Source organism: Entelurus aequoreus, linkage group LG15 (genome assembly GCF_033978785.1).
Source record: "Entelurus aequoreus isolate RoL-2023_Sb linkage group LG15, RoL_Eaeq_v1.1, whole genome shotgun sequence".
NCBI lineage: Eukaryota > Metazoa > Chordata > Actinopteri > Syngnathiformes > Syngnathidae > Entelurus > Entelurus aequoreus.
Window position 1 is genome coordinate 56,962,725 of NC_084745.1, and position 19,922 is coordinate 56,982,646.

At 41.7% G+C, this 19,922-nt stretch overlaps 1 protein-coding gene across 1 annotated transcript in view; it reads right to left on the reverse strand.

Annotated features, from left to right (window-relative positions):
* LOC133630335 (zinc finger E-box-binding homeobox 1-like) overlaps positions 1–19,687 on the reverse strand; it is a 111,344-nt gene extending 91,657 nt beyond the window's left edge. Inside the window, exon 1 of the mRNA XM_062021897.1 lies at positions 19,563–19,687. Within this exon, the coding sequence (XP_061877881.1) occupies positions 19,563–19,671 (109 nt within the window). The 5' untranslated portion in view covers positions 19,672–19,687. The remainder of the gene's footprint in view (positions 1–19,562) is intronic.
* Positions 19,688–19,922: the final 235 nt, after the last annotated feature.

The window sequence follows — 19,922 nt, forward strand, 5'->3', positions numbered from 1 at the left end:
ACACACATATATATGTATGTATGTATATATATATATATATATATATATATATATATATATATATATATACACACACATACATATACACGTATATATATGTATGTATGTATGTATGTATATATATATATATATATATATATATATATATATATATATATATATATATATATATATATATATATATATATATATATATACACACATACATATACACGTATATGTATGTATGTGTATATATACATATACATACAGTATATATATATGCACACATACAAATATATGCAATAATGTGTATTAATGTGCATATGTATGTGTATATACATTAGTATATGTATGCATGTATGTGTATATATTACATGTTATTATGAATATTACTACATGACATATATACTTACAGCATGTATATATTACATGTTATTATGAATGTTACTACATTACGTATATACTTACATTATGTATATATTACATGTTATTATGAATGTCACTACATGACATATATACTTACATCATGTATATATTACATGTTATTATGAATGTTACTACATGACATATATACTTCATGTATATATTACATGTTGTAATGAATGTTACCACATTACATATAGACTTACAGTTTGATCAAAATATGTAAATATGACATGTTGTTATGAATGTTACTACATGACATATAGACTTACAGTATGATCAAAATATGTAAATATGACATGTTATTATGAATGTTACATATATACTTAGTGTGTTTATAAAACAATGATAGAAGCTTTTGGATGTTTTTAGAGCAGCAACATTGTTAGCTGACTTTCGCTATGATTTACTTACAGTATAGAATGCATAAACATTAAAAACATATTTTATTTAAGGATTGTGACTGATAGGCAGAATTCCTCAAAAAAAGTGCACTTCCCCTTTAAAACAAAGAACAAGCCATGTGACTTGAAGGCAGCCAAGTAGCTCCGCCCACCGCTCATTATGCAGAGTTTGTCACTGGGCCCAGCAGGCTTTAGGAGCCGGGCAAGAACCGGAAGAAAGGTCTCTGGCTCGGCTGCCCTGTGGCGCCCCGACAATAGAGAACCAGAGCTCTGCCGGAACCTAGCGAGAACCAGCAGACTAGGACACAACACTGAACCACTGTGCAGTTCTACCCCCAGCTTTTTCTTTTCCTCCTGGTCTGTGGGCCTGCAAATAGGTTGCCACAGGTGCTCGGGGCCCCCGGGTGCGTGCGGGCGGTGGGGGCCGGGGTCTGGATGGGAGCCGGGCCGCAGGAAGCTCCTTGTTTTCACAGAGATAAAGGGCTTTGGGGTCGCATCCTGGGCCGTAATCTCCCACACACTTCCTGGTTTTGTTCCCGGCCAGGGGAGCCAGAACCACAAAGTAAGCCTCGCCGCCAGAGGTGATCGATACCTCGCGATTAGGCCGGATGTTTCTGACATTTGTGGCGCTTCTCCATGTCTTCATTTACTCAGAGTGCTGCTTCGTTAGCCACCGTGGTATAAAGGTGCGCACACTCCCCATCTGCTTTTAAAGCCTCGTTAACATTGTTCCAGGCTAATTAAAGGCCTCAAAGTCGGTCACTTAACGAGAGCCTGGTGGTTGAAAAGATGCATTTTAGTCCAAACACTCGGAGACATTCCACTGTCCACTCTTGCCACGCCCTTTTAGGAAACCTTCAATCTCCCCCTTTCTGACACTTTTCTGGCCCCGGCTCGCCATTATTTACGAGCCCAGCTGAGCACCTGCCGGGGTCGTCCGAGAACCCGAGACCGGGGCAGCTGCCCGGGACTGGAATAAGGGAACAAGAGTCGGTGAGGGAAAACAAAGATGGCCGACGACAAGACGCCGGACGCTCGTGTGGCGTCAAGCTAGCAACTGTGCTAGCACGTGGCAACCGACAAGCCAGAGACAGAGAAGCGCTAATTGATAGCGTTGTACGACTCGGAACATAATCAATTAAAGGCCGCGCTTCATTGACTCGCAGCCATAAGCGCTGGCGCCACGGTAACAAGAGAGGGGGGTTGAGCAAAAAGACAGATGTACAATAGCTCATGGCCAACAGGACTCTCCCCACCTGCTGCATCCTCACGCAAGTGGGAGTACTTCTACTTGTGCGCTGGGGTGTTCACAGTGCGGCCCGGGGGCCGTTTGTGGCCCGCAGACCCAGTTTTTTTGGCCCACACATTGTCGAAAAAAAACCCCCAGTGAAAATGTAACAAAAAACAGCAAAAAATCGGACGGTAACGAGAAAAAGCGAGCTATACTGACCCACAAATTAACACAAGGTCAAGGTGTATGGCTGCGGAAGTAGAGAAAAAAGTGAAAAAAACTGCAAAAAAAAAGTTAGCATGTTAATATTAGCTTCCTAGCACGCTAACATAACAGTTAACAAGTGTCACGTACCAAGTTATTTGACTCTGGGGTAAACGGAAGCAAATTTAGCTAAAAAAATATCATGCTTATGCTAACATGCAAGCACGCTAACGTTAGCATGCTATCAGTTAGCTTGTGTCGAAAGTAGAACAAAATGGGACCGAGCTACGTGAAAGTATGCCTGAGCTACAAGAGGAGGTCATCTTGTCTTTTTGGCGTTTGTTTTAGAGCAATCGTCCATTGAAAGGGTATGTACCCATTAAATTGGCCCCTTTTTTTCTTCTTCCATGAATAGCGTCACCATGGTAACACGAAATGTTCCCAACTTAAAGTACGGCTGTAAGCGCAAGTGAGACCTTTCCGACGGTATAACATATGTGGGGGTTAGTTGGCCGGTTCGTCATGTATTATTATGCATAAGAGAAACGTGCGGAACTATAATAATGAAAGTTGAAGTATGAGGAATAATAATATGGGCTGTTTGCATTGCAGCAGGCCCATAATAACCATTATAAATAAATATAGCGAATTAATGTTAATCAGTAAGGGTGTCCAAAAAAATTTAACAATTTTCAGATTAATTGAGATTCTTTTATTTGTAATGATTTTGAATCGACTTTATTCAATGTTTAGCTAAAATTTTACTAAACAAAACCAGTTTTCTTTTAAGTAATATATAAATTGATCAGAGCTGTTTATCTATTGGGTTTCATGGAGGAATGTAGTTAATGTTATTAAAAAAGTATTGATTTTGAATCGAAAATCGATTCTGAATCAAATATTTAACCTCAAGAATCAAATCGTGTGGTGCCCAAAGATTCTCAGCCCTATAAATCAGGATCCTTCTTCCTTGTTCTTAGTAAACCTTTTTGATTGGAACAGTTTCCTAAAGTGGATCATTTTAGTGCATTGTTTGATTTCTTGGTTTTAATCCATTACACTATTCAGTGAAGAAAAATCCATAGATTAGTCGCACCTTTGTATAAGCCGCAGGGTTCAAAGCTTGGGGGAAAATGAGCAGTGAGCAGTTTACAGTATATTGTAGTTTCTCGGTCATTAGTTTATTTTCGTACAATCGAAGTTACGAGTATAAGTTTAAAAAATGAGTTAAAACCAAGTTGTCGAATTCAAACATACCGCTGATCATAAGCAATAATCGTTTGATTAGTCGACTTTAATCGCAATTCTTTTGTTTGTAATGATTTTTAATCGACTTTATTAAATATTTAGCTAAAATTTGACTAAACAAAACCAGTTTTCTTTTAAGTAATATAGAAATTGATCAGAGCTGTTTTATGGGGGAATGTAGTTCATCATAGAACTGGCACCCAATGTTTTGAAAAAAGTATTGATTCTGAATAAAATCTTTATCCCCAAGAATGGAATGGAATCGTGTGGTGCCGAAAGATTCACAGCCCTATTAATCAGGATCCTTCTTCCTTGTTCTTTGGAAACACTTTTGAGTTTGAACAGTTTCCTAAAGTGGATCATTTTAGCGCATTGTTTGATTTCTTGGTTCATTCAGCGAAGACCAATCCATAGATTAGTCGCACCTTTGTAAAAGCCGCAGGGTGCAAAGCTTAGGAGAAAAAGCAGCGGTTTATAGTGTAGCTTCTCGGTCATTAGTTTATTTTCTTACAATCGAAGCTACGAGTATCGGTTTCAAAAATGAGTTAAAACCAAGTTGTCAAAGATCATAAGCAATAATCGTTTGACGAGTTGACTAATGGAAAAAAATTATCGCTGACTAGTGGACTATAGAAATAATGGTCAGTTGCAGCCCTAACTAGTCCACAGCCTATTTCTTACAGCTGTGAGTGTGTGGAGCTTTGGCCTCCTTAGGTGGGGTCATACTCCGGGGGCCCACAGGCAGTTTAAAAAAATACTTATGGGTTAAATGGGGCGACGCCGTCCCTCCGTTACGCCCTCCCTCTGCTTTCAGGCCATTCTCTTCTCATTAATCCCGTGTGGATGTTTATCCGTGTTGACACTCGGCATGGCAGACGGCCCTCTTTCCGACTAACAAACAGGGTGACTCAGGTTTTCTTTGCTTGAGCCCCCGCCTGGCTCAACGTACGAGCTCGTTGGGGGCATCCGCGTTCGCTACTCACCGCGGCCCCTCGGGACGCGGCAGTCGGCGACCGGAATCCATGTGTGAATATGAATGCGCGCCCCCTCAGGAGGGCCATTATCAGTTGTGTGCGCTATGGAGAGGAAAATCAATACGGTCATCATAATGGCCGGGCAAGAAGCCAGCCACTAGGCTGTGTTCAAAGCACAAAGCACGGCAGCGGATTACTTCTCATCTGATCTCATCCAATTTCATCCCCGCGGACGCAGCCACCGCGGGACCACTGTAAAGTCAAGCACGTTTCGAGGGGGGGGCTCGCTGACAAACGTCTTTGTGAAGAGGAGGAAGTTGACCAACTGACGAGTCAGGTGCTCTGAAGTGACGCCATCGCAGAGCTCTTCGCCTCAAACAACACAAGCTGGCGTGAGCTCCTTGGGCCCGCCTTCTGCCCATTGTGTCCGCCCGGTCTTTTTCATTAACCGCTCCACTGAGGACCACAAGCAGGAGGGAGGGGACGGACGGACGGATGGATGGACTGAGGAGGTGATGAGGGGGATGGGGGCCAAGGAGGGGTCTGCAGACACAACCCAAAGGATTGACTACTAAACGACAACACGACAGACTGTACGGTTGGCGACTATGACTGCAGACTGCCACCACCAGGAAACACGACATGAAAAGTTGTTTGTGTTGCCGAAGTCGTCTTGCAAAGCTTTTCTGCGAGACTCTGGTATCTGTCGATAATAATACAAAGAGTAAAATGTCTGTCGATAATAATACGAAGAATACCATGTTCAAACACAACCTTTTACGCAACGCCACTGACAACCCATGAATTCTGTTTTGGAATAGTCAATCCGCTATTTATTGGCGTTACCTCTGCTATTTTAAAGCAGTCAACAGTATTGTGGCCACGACAAGGACAGTCAGTGTTTTAGAGGATGACTGTACCCACAAGAACAGGCGTCACTTACACACACACATTAAAACATGAACAAAAATAAGACATTTGTCATCCATTTGACCCGCCAACTACTCCCAATGACAGTTAGCAATTAGCATGTAGCGTCCTATTTAGCTACTTACAAAGCACTAGGGCAGGGGTCGGAAACACAACATGTTGAAAGAGCCATATTGGACCAAAAATAGAAAAGACTCATCTGTCTGGAGCCCCAAAAAACTTAAAAGTCTTATATAAGTGTTACAATGAAGGCAACACATTGTTAAGTGTCTATATTAGATATATTAGACTACTATTAAAATGACTTTAAAACCCTTATGTAAGTGTTATAATGAAGGCAACACATGATGTAAGTGTCTATATTAGTTATATTAGCCTACTATCAAAATGACTTTAAAAGTCTTATATAAGTGTTATAATGAAGGCAACACATTGTTAGTGTCTATATTAGATATATTAGCCTACTATCAAAATGACTTTAAAAGTCTTATAGACAACACAGGATGTAAGTGTCTATATTAGCTATATTAGACTACTATCAAAATGACTTTAAAAGTCTTATATAAGTGTTATAATGAAGACAACACAGGATGTAAGTGTCTATATTAGTTATATTAGCCTACTATCAAAATGACTTTAAAAGTCTTATATAAGTGTTATAATGAAGACAACACATGATGTAAGTGTCTATATTAGCTATATTAGCCTACTATCAAAATGTTACAATAGTAAAACTTCTCAGAGGGTGATATAACTCCTGGAAATGACTGTCTTAAGATGACCAAAGGTATAGATGTGTGTGTCCAAGTTAAAGGAAACGTCTTCTAATGGATTTATTACAATCTTGGCAGGCTGGGTAATGTTTGCTGTGGTCTGGAACAACATGGCACACATACAACTATCAGAAATGCAGCCAGTATTACATACAGATAATGTGTCATGAGACATGCAAATATAAATTAAATACACAGAGGACATAAGTAAAGGAAATTAAATATACCTACAAACGAGGCATAATGATGCAATATGTACATACAGCTAGGCTAAATAGCAAGTTAGCATCTATTAGCTTGCCTGATTAGCACTCCACACAAGTCAATAATAACAACAAAGCTCACGTTTGTGCATTCACGCACAGCATAAAATGTTTGGTGGACAAAATGAGACAAAGAAGGAGTGGCATAAAACCTCTTTCTGTGGCAGCGTTGGAGAAAGTTGTACATGTAAACAAACTGTTGTGTCACAGTCCACACAACTAAGGTTAGTTCAAGGACTGCCGAAATTAGTAGGACAAAACGGCGCTTGCCAAATACTGTCATCAGTGAAGCATGTGTAATATAAACTGTGGGCTTTCTAACAATTAGGAAGGTTTGTGTCATGTTTGTCCTCCTACACGAACCTTATTCAAACAAATATATTTTTCCCTCATCTTTTTCCATTTTCATACATGTTTTAAAAAACTCCAGGGAGCCACTAGTGCGTCGCAGTTGCCGACCCCCGCAAACCGGGAGAGAGCAGACTTCTGCCAGGCCCTACCTCCAAATAGCAAAAAAAGGTCCTTAATCCAGATCTAATCTGGCTCACCCCCAATTTTCTGACAGTTTCATCAAAATGTGCCCACATGTTTTAAGCTATCAATAGTGGAATGAAAGAAATCGAGTGAACACTCTTGTCACTCATTCATCATCTTTGTGTCTGCGGGGCCACTAGCACACACACACACACACAGGAACGTAAACGTAAGGTAACGTAGTAGAAATGATCTGGACCAAGCCCAAAGTCTAATCCGTTGTTCCTTATCTTATTTCAGACATTTCCTGCCAGCTTTGTGAAAACAAAATAACTTTTTGAGTAATTTTGCCAACGAACTGACAGACAGACAGACTAACGGATTGAAAGTGACTGATGGATGGACAGACTGAAGGACTGATGGACTGACGGACAGTGATTGATTAACGGACAGAAGGATCGACAGATCAAATTCTCCCCCATGCGTTTGGTAGGACAGTGACTGACAGACGATGATTGATTGACAGACAGATGGACGGACAGACCAAAATGTGCCCCCTAGTGTTTGGTAGGCACACATTGTTTGTCCAACAAGGGAATTAGAGAATGTAAAAGAGTCAAAACTGGTGACTATTTTAGTGCGTGTCAAATTAGTGTGTGTCCCATTACGGATATTTCCCGAAAGCTGCGTGAACATTTGTCAGGTACTCTTGAGTTTTTTTGCTAATGAACTTAAAGATGGACGGACTGACAGACAAACGGACTGATGAGACTGACGGATGGACAGAAGGACTGACGGATGGTGATTAATTGATGGGACAAGCAGATGAACAGACCAAAATGTCCCCTTTGGGTTTGGTAGGACGGATGGACTGACAGAGACCGACGTATGGACAGACTAAAGGACTGACGGATGGACAGACCAAAATGTCCCCCTTGGGTTTGGTAGGGCAGAAACTGACGGCTGGACAGACTGATGGAGACCAAAGGATGGACAGACTGAAAGACTGATGGGACTGACGGACAGTGATTGATGAACGGACAGACGGATGGACAGACCAAAATGTCCCCCTTGGGTTTGGTAGGGCAGAGACTGACGGATGGATAGACTGACGGAGACCGAAGGATGGACAGACTGATGGAGACCGAAGGATGGACAGACTGAAGGACTAATGGACTGACGGACAGTGATTGATTAACGGACAGTGATTGATTAACGGACAGGCGGCTGGACAGACCTAAATGTCCCCCTTGGGTTTGGTGGGCACACAATATTTGCCCAACAAGGGGAACTAGAGAAAGTTAGAGAGTGAAAACTGGAGACTATTTCAGTGCGTGTAAAGTTGGTGTGTCAGTGTGATTGCTGTTCAGAACGTCGGGAGTCATAATGAAGATCAAATGCATCTTGTCTTGCAAACACGATGTTTGGTAAAGAATCACCCACGCTAATCGCTGCATGAGGGGGGCTCTCCTTTTTGTTCATGGCTTCAATCTGCCCCCCCCGCACCAACTCCAGGATATTACTGTCCTTTCAGAGATATGTCATCCTCATTTGGGGAGGCTCCAAGGTGTGCGTTGCCCTCCCCGTCGCATTGTCTTTACAGCTCATGTTTCGGACTCAGGGAAGCTCCTGCCGACCGAGCCATATTAAGCTTTGGCCGTGGTGCTAAAAACAGCACATCGTGCCCGCTTAAACGCAGACCAGAAAGGTAACGAGCAATTAGAGGGAACAAGGGTGACGTGGGACCTAGGCGACATCGGCCAGATAAACATGTCAGCGCGGGGCCTTCAGGGCTCTGGGCTGTGTGGGAAGGATTCGGTGAAGTCTGCTAACGTTCCGCGGATTCCTCCCTTCGCGGGGACCTTGGGGAAAAGAATGGGTCATATGCAAATGGCATGCACAGTATGGAGGAGAAGTTTCCCACAAGCCCAGTGTGAAAAAGGCTCTCCCTCCCCATGCCAGGCCCGCTGAATGGGCCTTTTCTTCTGCCGCTGAAAGTGAATGAGGTAGAGCAGGCAAACTGCAAAGGTAACTAGGCTCCTTCTACGCACTAAAGCCTCCACACACAATGCTTCATTTACACATTCAACCACGCAAACCACAATAAAGCACATCCAAGCAGCACGGTTAAGGGGGTTACTGAAACTGACTCTGGGTTTGAAACTCCTCCTTTACGGCGAGGAGCACCTTTTTATAGGCTAATGCTCTCCGCCTCCGCGGGGGCGGCTGAACATTAAGCAGCCTTCGCAGCGGCGACGTCGTACATCATATCATCGACGGCCCAAGGCTTTCTCCCGCCTTGACAACGCGCCGATACTTTCCCCGCAAGTTATTTCCGTGCCCATCGTCAAGAGCGCCGTGTTTTCCATCTGCCATCGCCGACCCTTTCAGCTGTCACCTGTTCGTCTCGCCACCTCCGTCCATCCCCCACCTTCCAGTCCGCAGTTTAAGGGGTCACGAAGAATGGACGGAGAGAAGGAGCGAGGGCTCCGACGGTCCCCTCCCTCTCCTCCCCTTTCATTGAACAGACTTAAACACAAACACAATTGGACATGCTGGAAGGCTCACAATGGCACGGGGGGGGGAAAGTGAAGTCATACCCTGGGCGCCCGGGTCAGGGGGCAATCAACAGCACCCCTGGCTACTGTGTCCGAACCCCCCCAAAGTAAAGAGGATGCATGCGAGGGTGGGAGGGGGATTTCTACTAACATGCCACTTTCAAACAAAGCTGCTAAGAGAAATGAAAAATTTCCTCGGCTTCTAAAGTATTCACACAACAGGGGTGAAGCTTTTAAATGTAAACAGATGTCTTTTAAAGCACCGAGGTGGCATGTGGAGCTACGCCGCCAATCCGCACCTCCTCCGAAGCCGCCGCTTGTTTGGCTTGATAAACCGGAGCCGCGTTCTCTCGCGTTCAGGGAGGCGGTCCGGCGCAACAAGGTGCTCAACTTCTCCGCCAAGTGCAGACCTCATCTTACTTGACGGGTGATTCATTAGGCTGAGAGAGAAAAAAAGGAGTGCAGGGAAAAGCAGGAAGAAAGTAAGGGTGTTACCCTTAAGAGAGAGAGAGCGAGTCATGAGTGCCGCCTTGTTTATTTTTGCAAAGAATGTTAATACCGGCCGCATTCCTTTATTCCCAAAACGCTGTGTTAAATTACCATCGCGGGGATGGGAGCTGTTCCCGAGGGGCGCCACAAAAGGCGGCGATTGCAAACACCTGTCGTCTGTTAACACCTCCATGTTTACAGCAGGGAATGGCGCTCACCTTGGCCGCGTCTCAATTGGTGCACTTCTGCACTTAAACGTGGTTTTCCAAGTGCAGCCTAAGTACGTAAAGTACGGCATACTGTTGGTTCTAAGAGTGCACAAATACATCGATTCACATCCAAATCGATCATATAAATACATATATATATATGTATATATATATATGTATATATGTATATGTTAGATTGATACATTTTTTTTGTAAGAATCGTTTTTAACAAATATGTTATTAGGCCATCTCCATGCAACCAGAAAGACCTTTTCTAACCTGTAACCTGTTTTTCATTATAATTAATATACCTCATAATAAATTGCGAGAATCGTGTTGAATCGAGAATCAATTCTGAATCCAATCGTCACCCCGGGAATCGGATCCAACCGTTAGATGTTGAAAGATTCACACACCGAGTAAGTACCTAGGACTTTTTAACATCAATCGGCGTTGTCTTGGCTACATAGCGGAAGGAGAGGGGTTGCAATTCAACATCTAAAAGGTGAAAACACAATTTGTGAGTACGCAGTGCACAGTAGAGATGGAACGAGGGCAATCCGAACTGTTGGGTTGACGTGAAAAGGTTCGAAACGTGTGTTGTTCAAATCGTGTTTTGTTTCTTTTTTGTGCGTTTTACTAATCAGTTTTTTGGAATTACGTGGCGAAAATTGGATGACAAAAACAGAATCAAACACGGAAAGTCAGAGAAATTGGCATACTGTGGGTGGAATGTTGTCATCGTGAAGAGAAAACAACGTTTGTTTGGGAAAAATCGAACACAAATCTAACGCCAGACCGCTACCACCAAACTGAGTTAAGTGTCAGCACTTTAGCCGACTGCTTCTGGGACTCAGACCTTGTAGCAGTTTTCTGCAAGTGTACAAAACACTACGAAACTTTTACGTCAACGATCTGAACAGTTCTCAAAAGAATGTCAGGGGATGCGTTTTTTTTTTTTACTAACTTATGACTACGTGTAGTCTAAAAGCCGACTAAAAAGCACCGGAAAAACATTCTGCTAATGCTAATGCTAACTAGTTAGCTGCTGTTATCAACGTGACCACTAACGTCAGGGCATCTTAAACATCCTCATTGTTAGGTTAATGATTACTTGACAGCTTCTAATACTATACTTATGATCATAATAATACCTGATGTATCATTGTGTGTACTTTACTTGTGTCAACTTAATACACTTATTATGCTTTGACTTCAAATACTGTATGTAAGGATGTTTGCATTTACATCAAGGTTGACAATCCATTTTACAAGTTTTATTTAATCAGATATTTGTGTCAATGCTACAACTAATACATGTTAATGGTAGATTATTGGGATATGTGATATTCTGGGGTGTTAAAAAACACAACGCCATGTCACAATACTGTAACAAGATCCAAACTGCGGATTTTGTGAAGCGTTCCACCCCGAGTGTACTCACTGAAGTGTCCCGACAGAATGATTCCTACAAATTACAGTTAGCAACATGACTTAGCCAGGCCGTAATAAATAAATTATTATGATCTAATTCTGAAAGCCCTAACAAAAAATCAGAATAATATCAAACATGTTGCACAACTTGACTTTTCACAGGAATTCCATTATGCTGATGTTGTATGACAGCTCACAAGCCTCCTCACGAGGTAAAAGGAAGTGTGGCCGTTAATGCAAAGGAGGTTCAAAGTAACAACAAACATGCCTAATCACGCACTTTAAATATCAATAGTCCCGTGTAAAGGGGATCAACTTATATGGGACACGGGTACACACAAGTCATCCTGGAAAGGATAAAAACATGACAACAAACGTGCCTAATCACGCACTTTAAATATCAATAGTCCCATGCAGAGGGGATCAACTTATATGGGACACAGGTACATACAAGTCATCCTGTAAAGGTTACAAAAATGACAACAAACATGCCTAATCACACACTTTAAATTTCAATAGTCCCTTGTAAAGCGTATCAGCTTATATGGGACACAGGTACACATAAGTATTTCCAAAAAGGTTCAAACTAACAACAATCACGTGCAGTCACACACTTTATATATGTCAATAGTCCTGTGTAAAGTGTATATATGGCACACAGGTACACAAGTTTTTCTGGAGAGACTAGAAATAATGACAGTGAGGTTCAAACTAACAACAATCATGTGCGGTCACACACTTCATATATGTCCAATAGTCCCGTGTAAAGTGTATATATGGGACACAGGTACACACAAGTCTTTCTGGAGAGACTAGAAATAATGACAGTGAGGTTCAAACTAACAACAATCATGTCCAGTCACACACTTTCTATATGTCCAATAGTCCCGTGTAAAGTGTATATATGGCACACAGGTACACAAGTCTTTCTGGAGAGACTAGAAATAATGACAGTGAGGTTCAAACTAACAACAATCATGTGCGGTCACATACTTTATATATGTCAATAGTCCCGTGTAAAGTGTATATATGGGACACAAGTCTTTCTGGAGAGACTAGAAATAATGACAGTGAGGTTCAAACTAACAACAATCATGTGCTGTCACACACTTTCTATATGTCCAATAGTCCCGTGTAAAGTGTATATATGGCACACAGGTACACAAGTCTTTCTGGAGAGACTAGAAATAATGACAGTGAGGTTCAAACTAACAACAATCATGTGCGGTCACATACTTTATACATGTCAATAGTCCCGTATAAAGTGTATATATGGGACACAGGTACACAAGTCTTTCTGGAGAGACTATAAATAATGACAGTGAGGTTCAAACTAACAACAATCATGTGCGGTCACATACTTTATATATCTCCAATAGTCCCGTGTAAAGTGTATATATGGGACACAAGTCTTTCTGGAGAGACTAGAAATAATGACAGTGAGGTTCAAACTAACAACAATCATGTGCAGTCACACACTTTCTATATGTCCAATAGTCCCGTGCAAAGTGTATATATGGCACACAGGTACACAAGTCTTTCTGGAGAGACTAGAAACAATGACAGTGAGGTTCAAACTAACAACAATCATGTGCGGTCACATACTTTATACATGTCAATAGTCCCGTGTAAAGTGTATATATGGGACACAGGTACACAAGTCTTTCTGGAGAGACTAGAAATAATGACAGTGAGGTTCAAACTAACAACAATCATGTGCGGTCACATACTTTATATATCTCCAATAGTCCCGTGTAAAGTGTTTATAAGGCACACAGGTACACAAGTCTTTCTGGAGAGACTAGAAATAATGACAGTGAGGTTCAAACTAACAACAATCATGTGCGGTCACATACTTTATATATGTCAATAGTCCCGTGTAAAGTGTATATATGGGACACAAGTCTTTCTGGAGAGACTATAAATAATGACAGTGAGGTTCAAACTAACAACAATCATGTGCAGTCACACACTTTCTATATGTCCAATAGTCCCGTGTGAAGTGTATATATGGCACACAGGTACACAAGTCTTTCTGGAGAGACTAGAAATAATGACAGTGAGGTTCAAACTAACAACAATCATGTGCGGTCACATACTTTATATATGTCAATAGTCCCGTGTAAAGTGTATATATGGGACACAAGTCTTTCTGGAGAGACTAGAAATAATGACAGTGAGGTTCAAACTAACAACAATCATGTGCAGTCACACACTTTCTATATGTCCAATAGTCCCGTGTAAAGTGTATATATGGCACACAGGTACACAAGTCTTTCTGGAGAGACTAGAAATAATGACAGTGAGGTTCAAACTAACAACAATCATGTGCGGTCACATACTTTATATATGTCCAATAGTCCCGTGTAAAGTGTTTATAAGGCACACAGGTACACAAGTCTTTCTGGAGAGACTAGAAATAATGACAGTGAGGTTCAAACTAACAACAATCATGTGCGGTCACATACTTTATACATGTCAATAGTCCCGTGTAAAGTGTATATATGGCACACAGGTACACAAGTCTTTCTGGAGAGACTAGAAATAATGACAGTGAGGTTCAAACTAACAACAATCATGTGCGGTCACACACTTCATATATGTCCAATAGTCCCGTGTAAAGTGTATATATGGGACACAGGTACACACAAGTCTTTCTGGAGAGACTAGAAATAATGACAGTGAGGTTCAAACTAACAACAATCATGTCCAGTCACACACTTTCTATATGTCCAATAGTCCCGTGTAAAGTGTATATATGGCACACAGGTACACAAGTCTTTCTGGAGAGACTAGAAATAATGACAGTGAGGTTCAAACTAACAACAATCATGTGCGGTCACATACTTTATATATGTCAATAGTCCCGTGTAAAGTGTATATATGGGACACAAGTCTTTCTGGAGAGACTAGAAATAATGACAGTGAGGTTCAAACTAACAACAATCATGTGCTGTCACACACTTTCTATATGTCCAATAGTCCCGTGTAAAGTGTATATATGGCACACAGGTACACAAGTCTTTCTGGAGAGACTAGAAATAATGACAGTGAGGTTCAAACTAACAACAATCATGTGCGGTCACATACTTTATACATGTCAATAGTCCTGTGTAAAGTGTATATATGGCACACAGGTACACAAGTCTTTCTGGAGAGACTAGAAATAATGACAGTGAGGTTCAAACTAACAACAATCATGTGCGGTCACATACTTTATATATGTCCAATAGTCCCGTGTAAAGTGTTTATAAGGCACACAGGTACACAAGTCTTTCTGGAGAGACTAGAAATAATGACAGTGAGGTTCAAACTAACAACAATCATGTGCGGTCACATACTTTATACATGTCAATAGTCCCGTGTAAAGTGTATATATGGCACACAGGTACACAAGTCTTTCTGGAGAGACTAGAAATAATGACAGTGAGGTTCAAACTAACAACAATCATGTGCGGTCACACACTTCATATATGTCCAATAGTCCCGTGTAAAGTGTATATATGGGACACAGGTACACACAAGTCTTTCTGGAGAGACTAGAAATAATGACAGTGAGGTTCAAACTAACAACAATCATGTCCAGTCACACACTTTCTATATGTCCAATAGTCCCGTGTAAAGTGTATATATGGCACACAGGTACACAAGTCTTTCTGGAGAGACTAGAAATAATGACAGTGAGGTTCAAACTAACAACAATCATGTGCGGTCACATACTTTATATATGTCAATAGTCCCGTGTAAAGTGTATATATGGGACACAAGTCTTTCTGGAGAGACTAGAAATAATGACAGTGAGGTTCAAACTAACAACAATCATGTGCTGTCACACACTTTCTATATGTCCAATAGTCCCGTGTAAAGTGTATATATGGCACACAGGTACACAAGTCTTTCTGGAGAGACTAGAAATAATGACAGTGAGGTTCAAACTAACAACAATCATGTGCGGTCACATACTTTATACATGTCAATAGTCCCGTATAAAGTGTATATATGGGACACAGGTACACAAGTCTTTCTGGAGAGACTAGAAATAATGACAGTGAGGTTCAAACTAACAACAATCATGTGCGGTCACATACTTTATATATCTCCAATAGTCCCGTGTAAAGTGTTTATAAGGCACACAGGTACACAAGTCTTTCTGGAGAGACTAGAAATAATGACAGTGAGGTTCAAACTAACAACAATCATGTGCGGTCACATACTTTATATATGTCAATAGTCCCGTGTAAAGTGTATATATGGGACACAAGTCTTTCTGGAGAGACTATAAATAATGACAGTGAGGTTCAAACTAACAACAATCATGTGCAGTCACACACTTTCTATATGTCCAATAGTCCCGTGTGAAGTGTATATATGGCACACAGGTACACAAGTCTTTCTGGAGAGACTAGAAATAATGACAGTGAGGTTCAAACTAACAACAATCATGTGCGGTCACATACTTTATATATGTCAATAGTCCCGTGTAAAGTGTATATATGGGACACAAGTCTTTCTGGAGAGACTAGAAATAATGACAGTGAGGTTCAAACTAACAACAATCATGTGCAGTCACACACTTTCTATATGTCCAATAGTCCCGTGTAAAGTGTATATATGGCACACAGGTACACAAGTCTTTCTGGAGAGACTAGAAATAATGACAGTGAGGTTCAAACTAACAACAATCATGTGCGGTCACATACTTTATACATGTCAATAGTCCCGTGTAAAGTGTATATATGGGACACAGGTACACAAGTCTTTCTGGAGAGACTAGAAATAATGACAGTGAGGTTCAAACTAACAACAATCATGTGCGGTCACATACTTTATATATGTCCAATAGTCCCGTGTAAAGTGTTTATAAGGCACACAGGTACACAAGTCTTTCTGGAGAGACTAGAAATAATGACAGTGAGGTTCAAACTAACAACAATCATGTGCGGTCACATACTTTATACATGTCAATAGTCCCGTGTAAAGTGTATATATGGCACACAGGTACACACAAGTCTTTCTGGAGAGACTCAAAAAAAGAGTCTTCATAGCTGCAGCGTTATCTGAGGCGTGTCCACATATTTACACCCAAGCTCCAGAGACGTGACACGCCCCATAACAAGATGACAGCGGAGCAACCAGACGCTTTTTGACAAGTCACCAACGGAAAGACTCCACAACACAGATAAACACGCTGGCATGTTTCCTCCCACCTTATATAACTTCTCCATTAATCTTCATCCACTTACATTAAACACTTTTTTCCCTAGCATTCTAACACGTCCATGGGGAGCATGTTAGGAGGAGAAGCATATATTGTAAATATACTGTACTTTGATGACACTTAGGTTTTCTTCTGCACCACCTCCTTTGGGCGACACAATACGCAGCACATGATGGATAACCATCAGTTGCTTCTGCAATATTTGCAAACATAAAAGCAAGAGTCAATGCAATGAAGGACAGACGGCAGTCAGATGGGACATCTTCAACATTGCTTTGGTGCAGAGCTGTCCAAACCTACATTTTGTACATTAAGGATGCTAAAAGAACACTAGTCAATGTATGCTAAGCTAGCTGAACAAAACATCCACGTTAGCCTTGTGTTGTAGGCCACAAAGAAAGTTTGTGTAATCTAATAACTGGAAGGGCTGTCAAAAATAGGGTGTTAACTCATGCGATTAATCACACATCATTAATGCAGATTCATTTATTTTACCTTCTATCTTTTCGAACAATAAAATTGCATTTGTGACTAAATACTGGGGATTTTTTTTTTTTAATTTATGGACATTTTGCAAGCCTGTAATACTTAGTGATACTTGTGATTAATCGTGATTAATCAGACTTTTGAATTTAAGATCAATCTGATTTTAGAACTTCATAGTGTTTGAATTTGGAATTAATCTGACATTTGGCAGCACTACTCATAACTATGATCAACTTTATTAAATCAGATTAATCACACTTTTCAATTTGGATTAATCATGATTAATCACAGTTATTACTCCATTGTGTAATTGTGTAACTAACTTAAAAAGAGATCCCAATGCTTGGACACCAATCAATCAATCAATCAATCCGCTCTGGATGGTCTCCTGCTGGCCCCACTATGGACTGGACTCTCACTATTATGTTAGATCCACTATGGACCGGACTTTCACAATATTATTTCAGACCCACTCGACGTCCATTGCATCCGGTCTCCCCTAGAGGGAGGGGGGGTTACCCACATCTGTGGTCCTCTCCAAGGTTTCTCATAGTCATTCTCATCAACGTCCCGCTGGGTTGTGAGTTTTTCCTTGCCCTTATGTGGGTGCTGAACCGCGAGAATGTCGTTGTGGCTTGTGCAGCCCTTTGAGACACTTGTGATTTAGGGCTATATAAATAAACATTGATTGATTGATTGGACACCGATGCATATTTATGGTCAGATTGTGATACAAGAACATTTTTTTCATGATTTACTTGACTGTATTTGCTCAAAAATGGTTTAAAATATTATTTAAAGTCCACTCAGGGTATTTTTGGAGCAATATTTGTCATCTCTCTTTGAATTGATTGAAATGAAAAAAAAGGGGGGAACATTTTTAAAAAAGGAGATAAAAAGGGGGGGGGTAACGGGAGAAAAAACACAAACAATTAAAAACAAAAACAAAACAGGGCAAATGTAAAAAAAACCAAAAAAAACAATAAAAGAAAAAACAGGGAAAATGTAAAAAAAGGAGAGAAAAAGGGAAAAAAACATGAACAATTTAAAAAAGAAAAAAAGCTGTGAAAATGGGGAAAAAATAAGAAAAAAGGTAAAGGAGTGTGTGTGGTCAAAATAAATAAAAAACATTATCTCGATCATTGCGATAATTTTGAGATAAATCACATGAGTTAATGCGTTATTTTTGATGGCCCGACGTATAACACGTCTCAATAATAATGAATTAATTTTATTTGCACAATCTGTCAAGGGCCAGTAAATAATGACATGCGGGCCAACATTGGCCCCCGGGTTGCACTTTCGACATCTCGTCTTTAATGTGTGTGTGCGTGTGTGTGTGTGCGTGTGTGCGGGGGGGGGGGGTGTAAATGAAAGCATCCACACACCAAAGTGCATGTGCGTGTGGACACAAAGAGGAAAAGACAACAAATGATGACAAGTCAAATGATCACAATCAAGGAGCCCAGCGCCTCTGCCCTTATATGGTCATCTCGCCCCACGTCGTCCACATAAACAGCGCGCTCCGGAAGAGTCAAACCTTGACATATTCGCCGTCATTTCGACACATTTCCGCGGCGAGACCCCCGAACGCCGTCGGGGCGCCAGCGAACCGTCCGAGCCCGCGGCTCCGGCGAGCGCTTTGATGAGCCCGCGAAAAGACAATAAAGTTAATGCGAGCTAGCATAGCCGACTAGCTTGATGGGGCAACACGTTTTAACAATGTCGTAACGTCACCAAACAGCAAAGTAAAACACACTTTCCACACACACAAAGTCCAACACGGCCGCGCGACTAATCAATAAAGAGAAGGTGATAAGAAGCAGGTAGAGTCCGAGTGGAGAGGGAATGAAGTGAAAGTGGATGATTGAAGTGAAATAACGGTCTGAGGAACGGGAGACAAAACACCCGACAAAAGCCTTCAAAGTCCGGCCGCTCCTGCTCGCTGCTGAGCGGAACATGCTGACAGAGAATATAAGACGAGTAACGGTGCGTGCAGGTATATATAACGCAGGTATATATAACGTAGTATATCTATATATATATATATAACGGTCCTCCGCTAACTTGTAACGGTCCTCCGCGCCCACACCCACACTAACTTGTCCCGCACGCCGCACAAAAGGCAGCAAAGTGGCCACAAAAGGCAGCAAAGTGGCCACAAACGGCTCCAAAGTAGACCCAAAAGGCAACAAAGTGGAGCCCAAATGCAGCAAGTGGAGCCAAAAGGCTCCAAAGTGGACGTCCGCAACTTGGACTCACCGTGGTTCCTCCGCGGGTTGGCCTGCTTCCTGCGCTTACACCTGGGGCCATGACCATCCGCCATGATCCTCCGGTGGAGACGAACTGCCGGAGTCACCTCCTCTCTCATCCCCTCCCCGCTCCTGTCCTCCTCCTCCTCCTCCTCCCCGCTCCTGTCCTCCCTGTCCTCCATGTCCTCCCCCTCGCACCGCACCTGCTTTACGACAATCAACGCTTTACGACATCGCCTCCCCGGCGCGCGTGTTGTACCTGAGCCGCGTGCGCGCACTTTAAAGTCTGCCATGTCTTCAAAGGTTGTTTTTTTTACCTACTTCCTTACTTTATTTATATATATTTATTGATGATCATTTATGTGTTTAA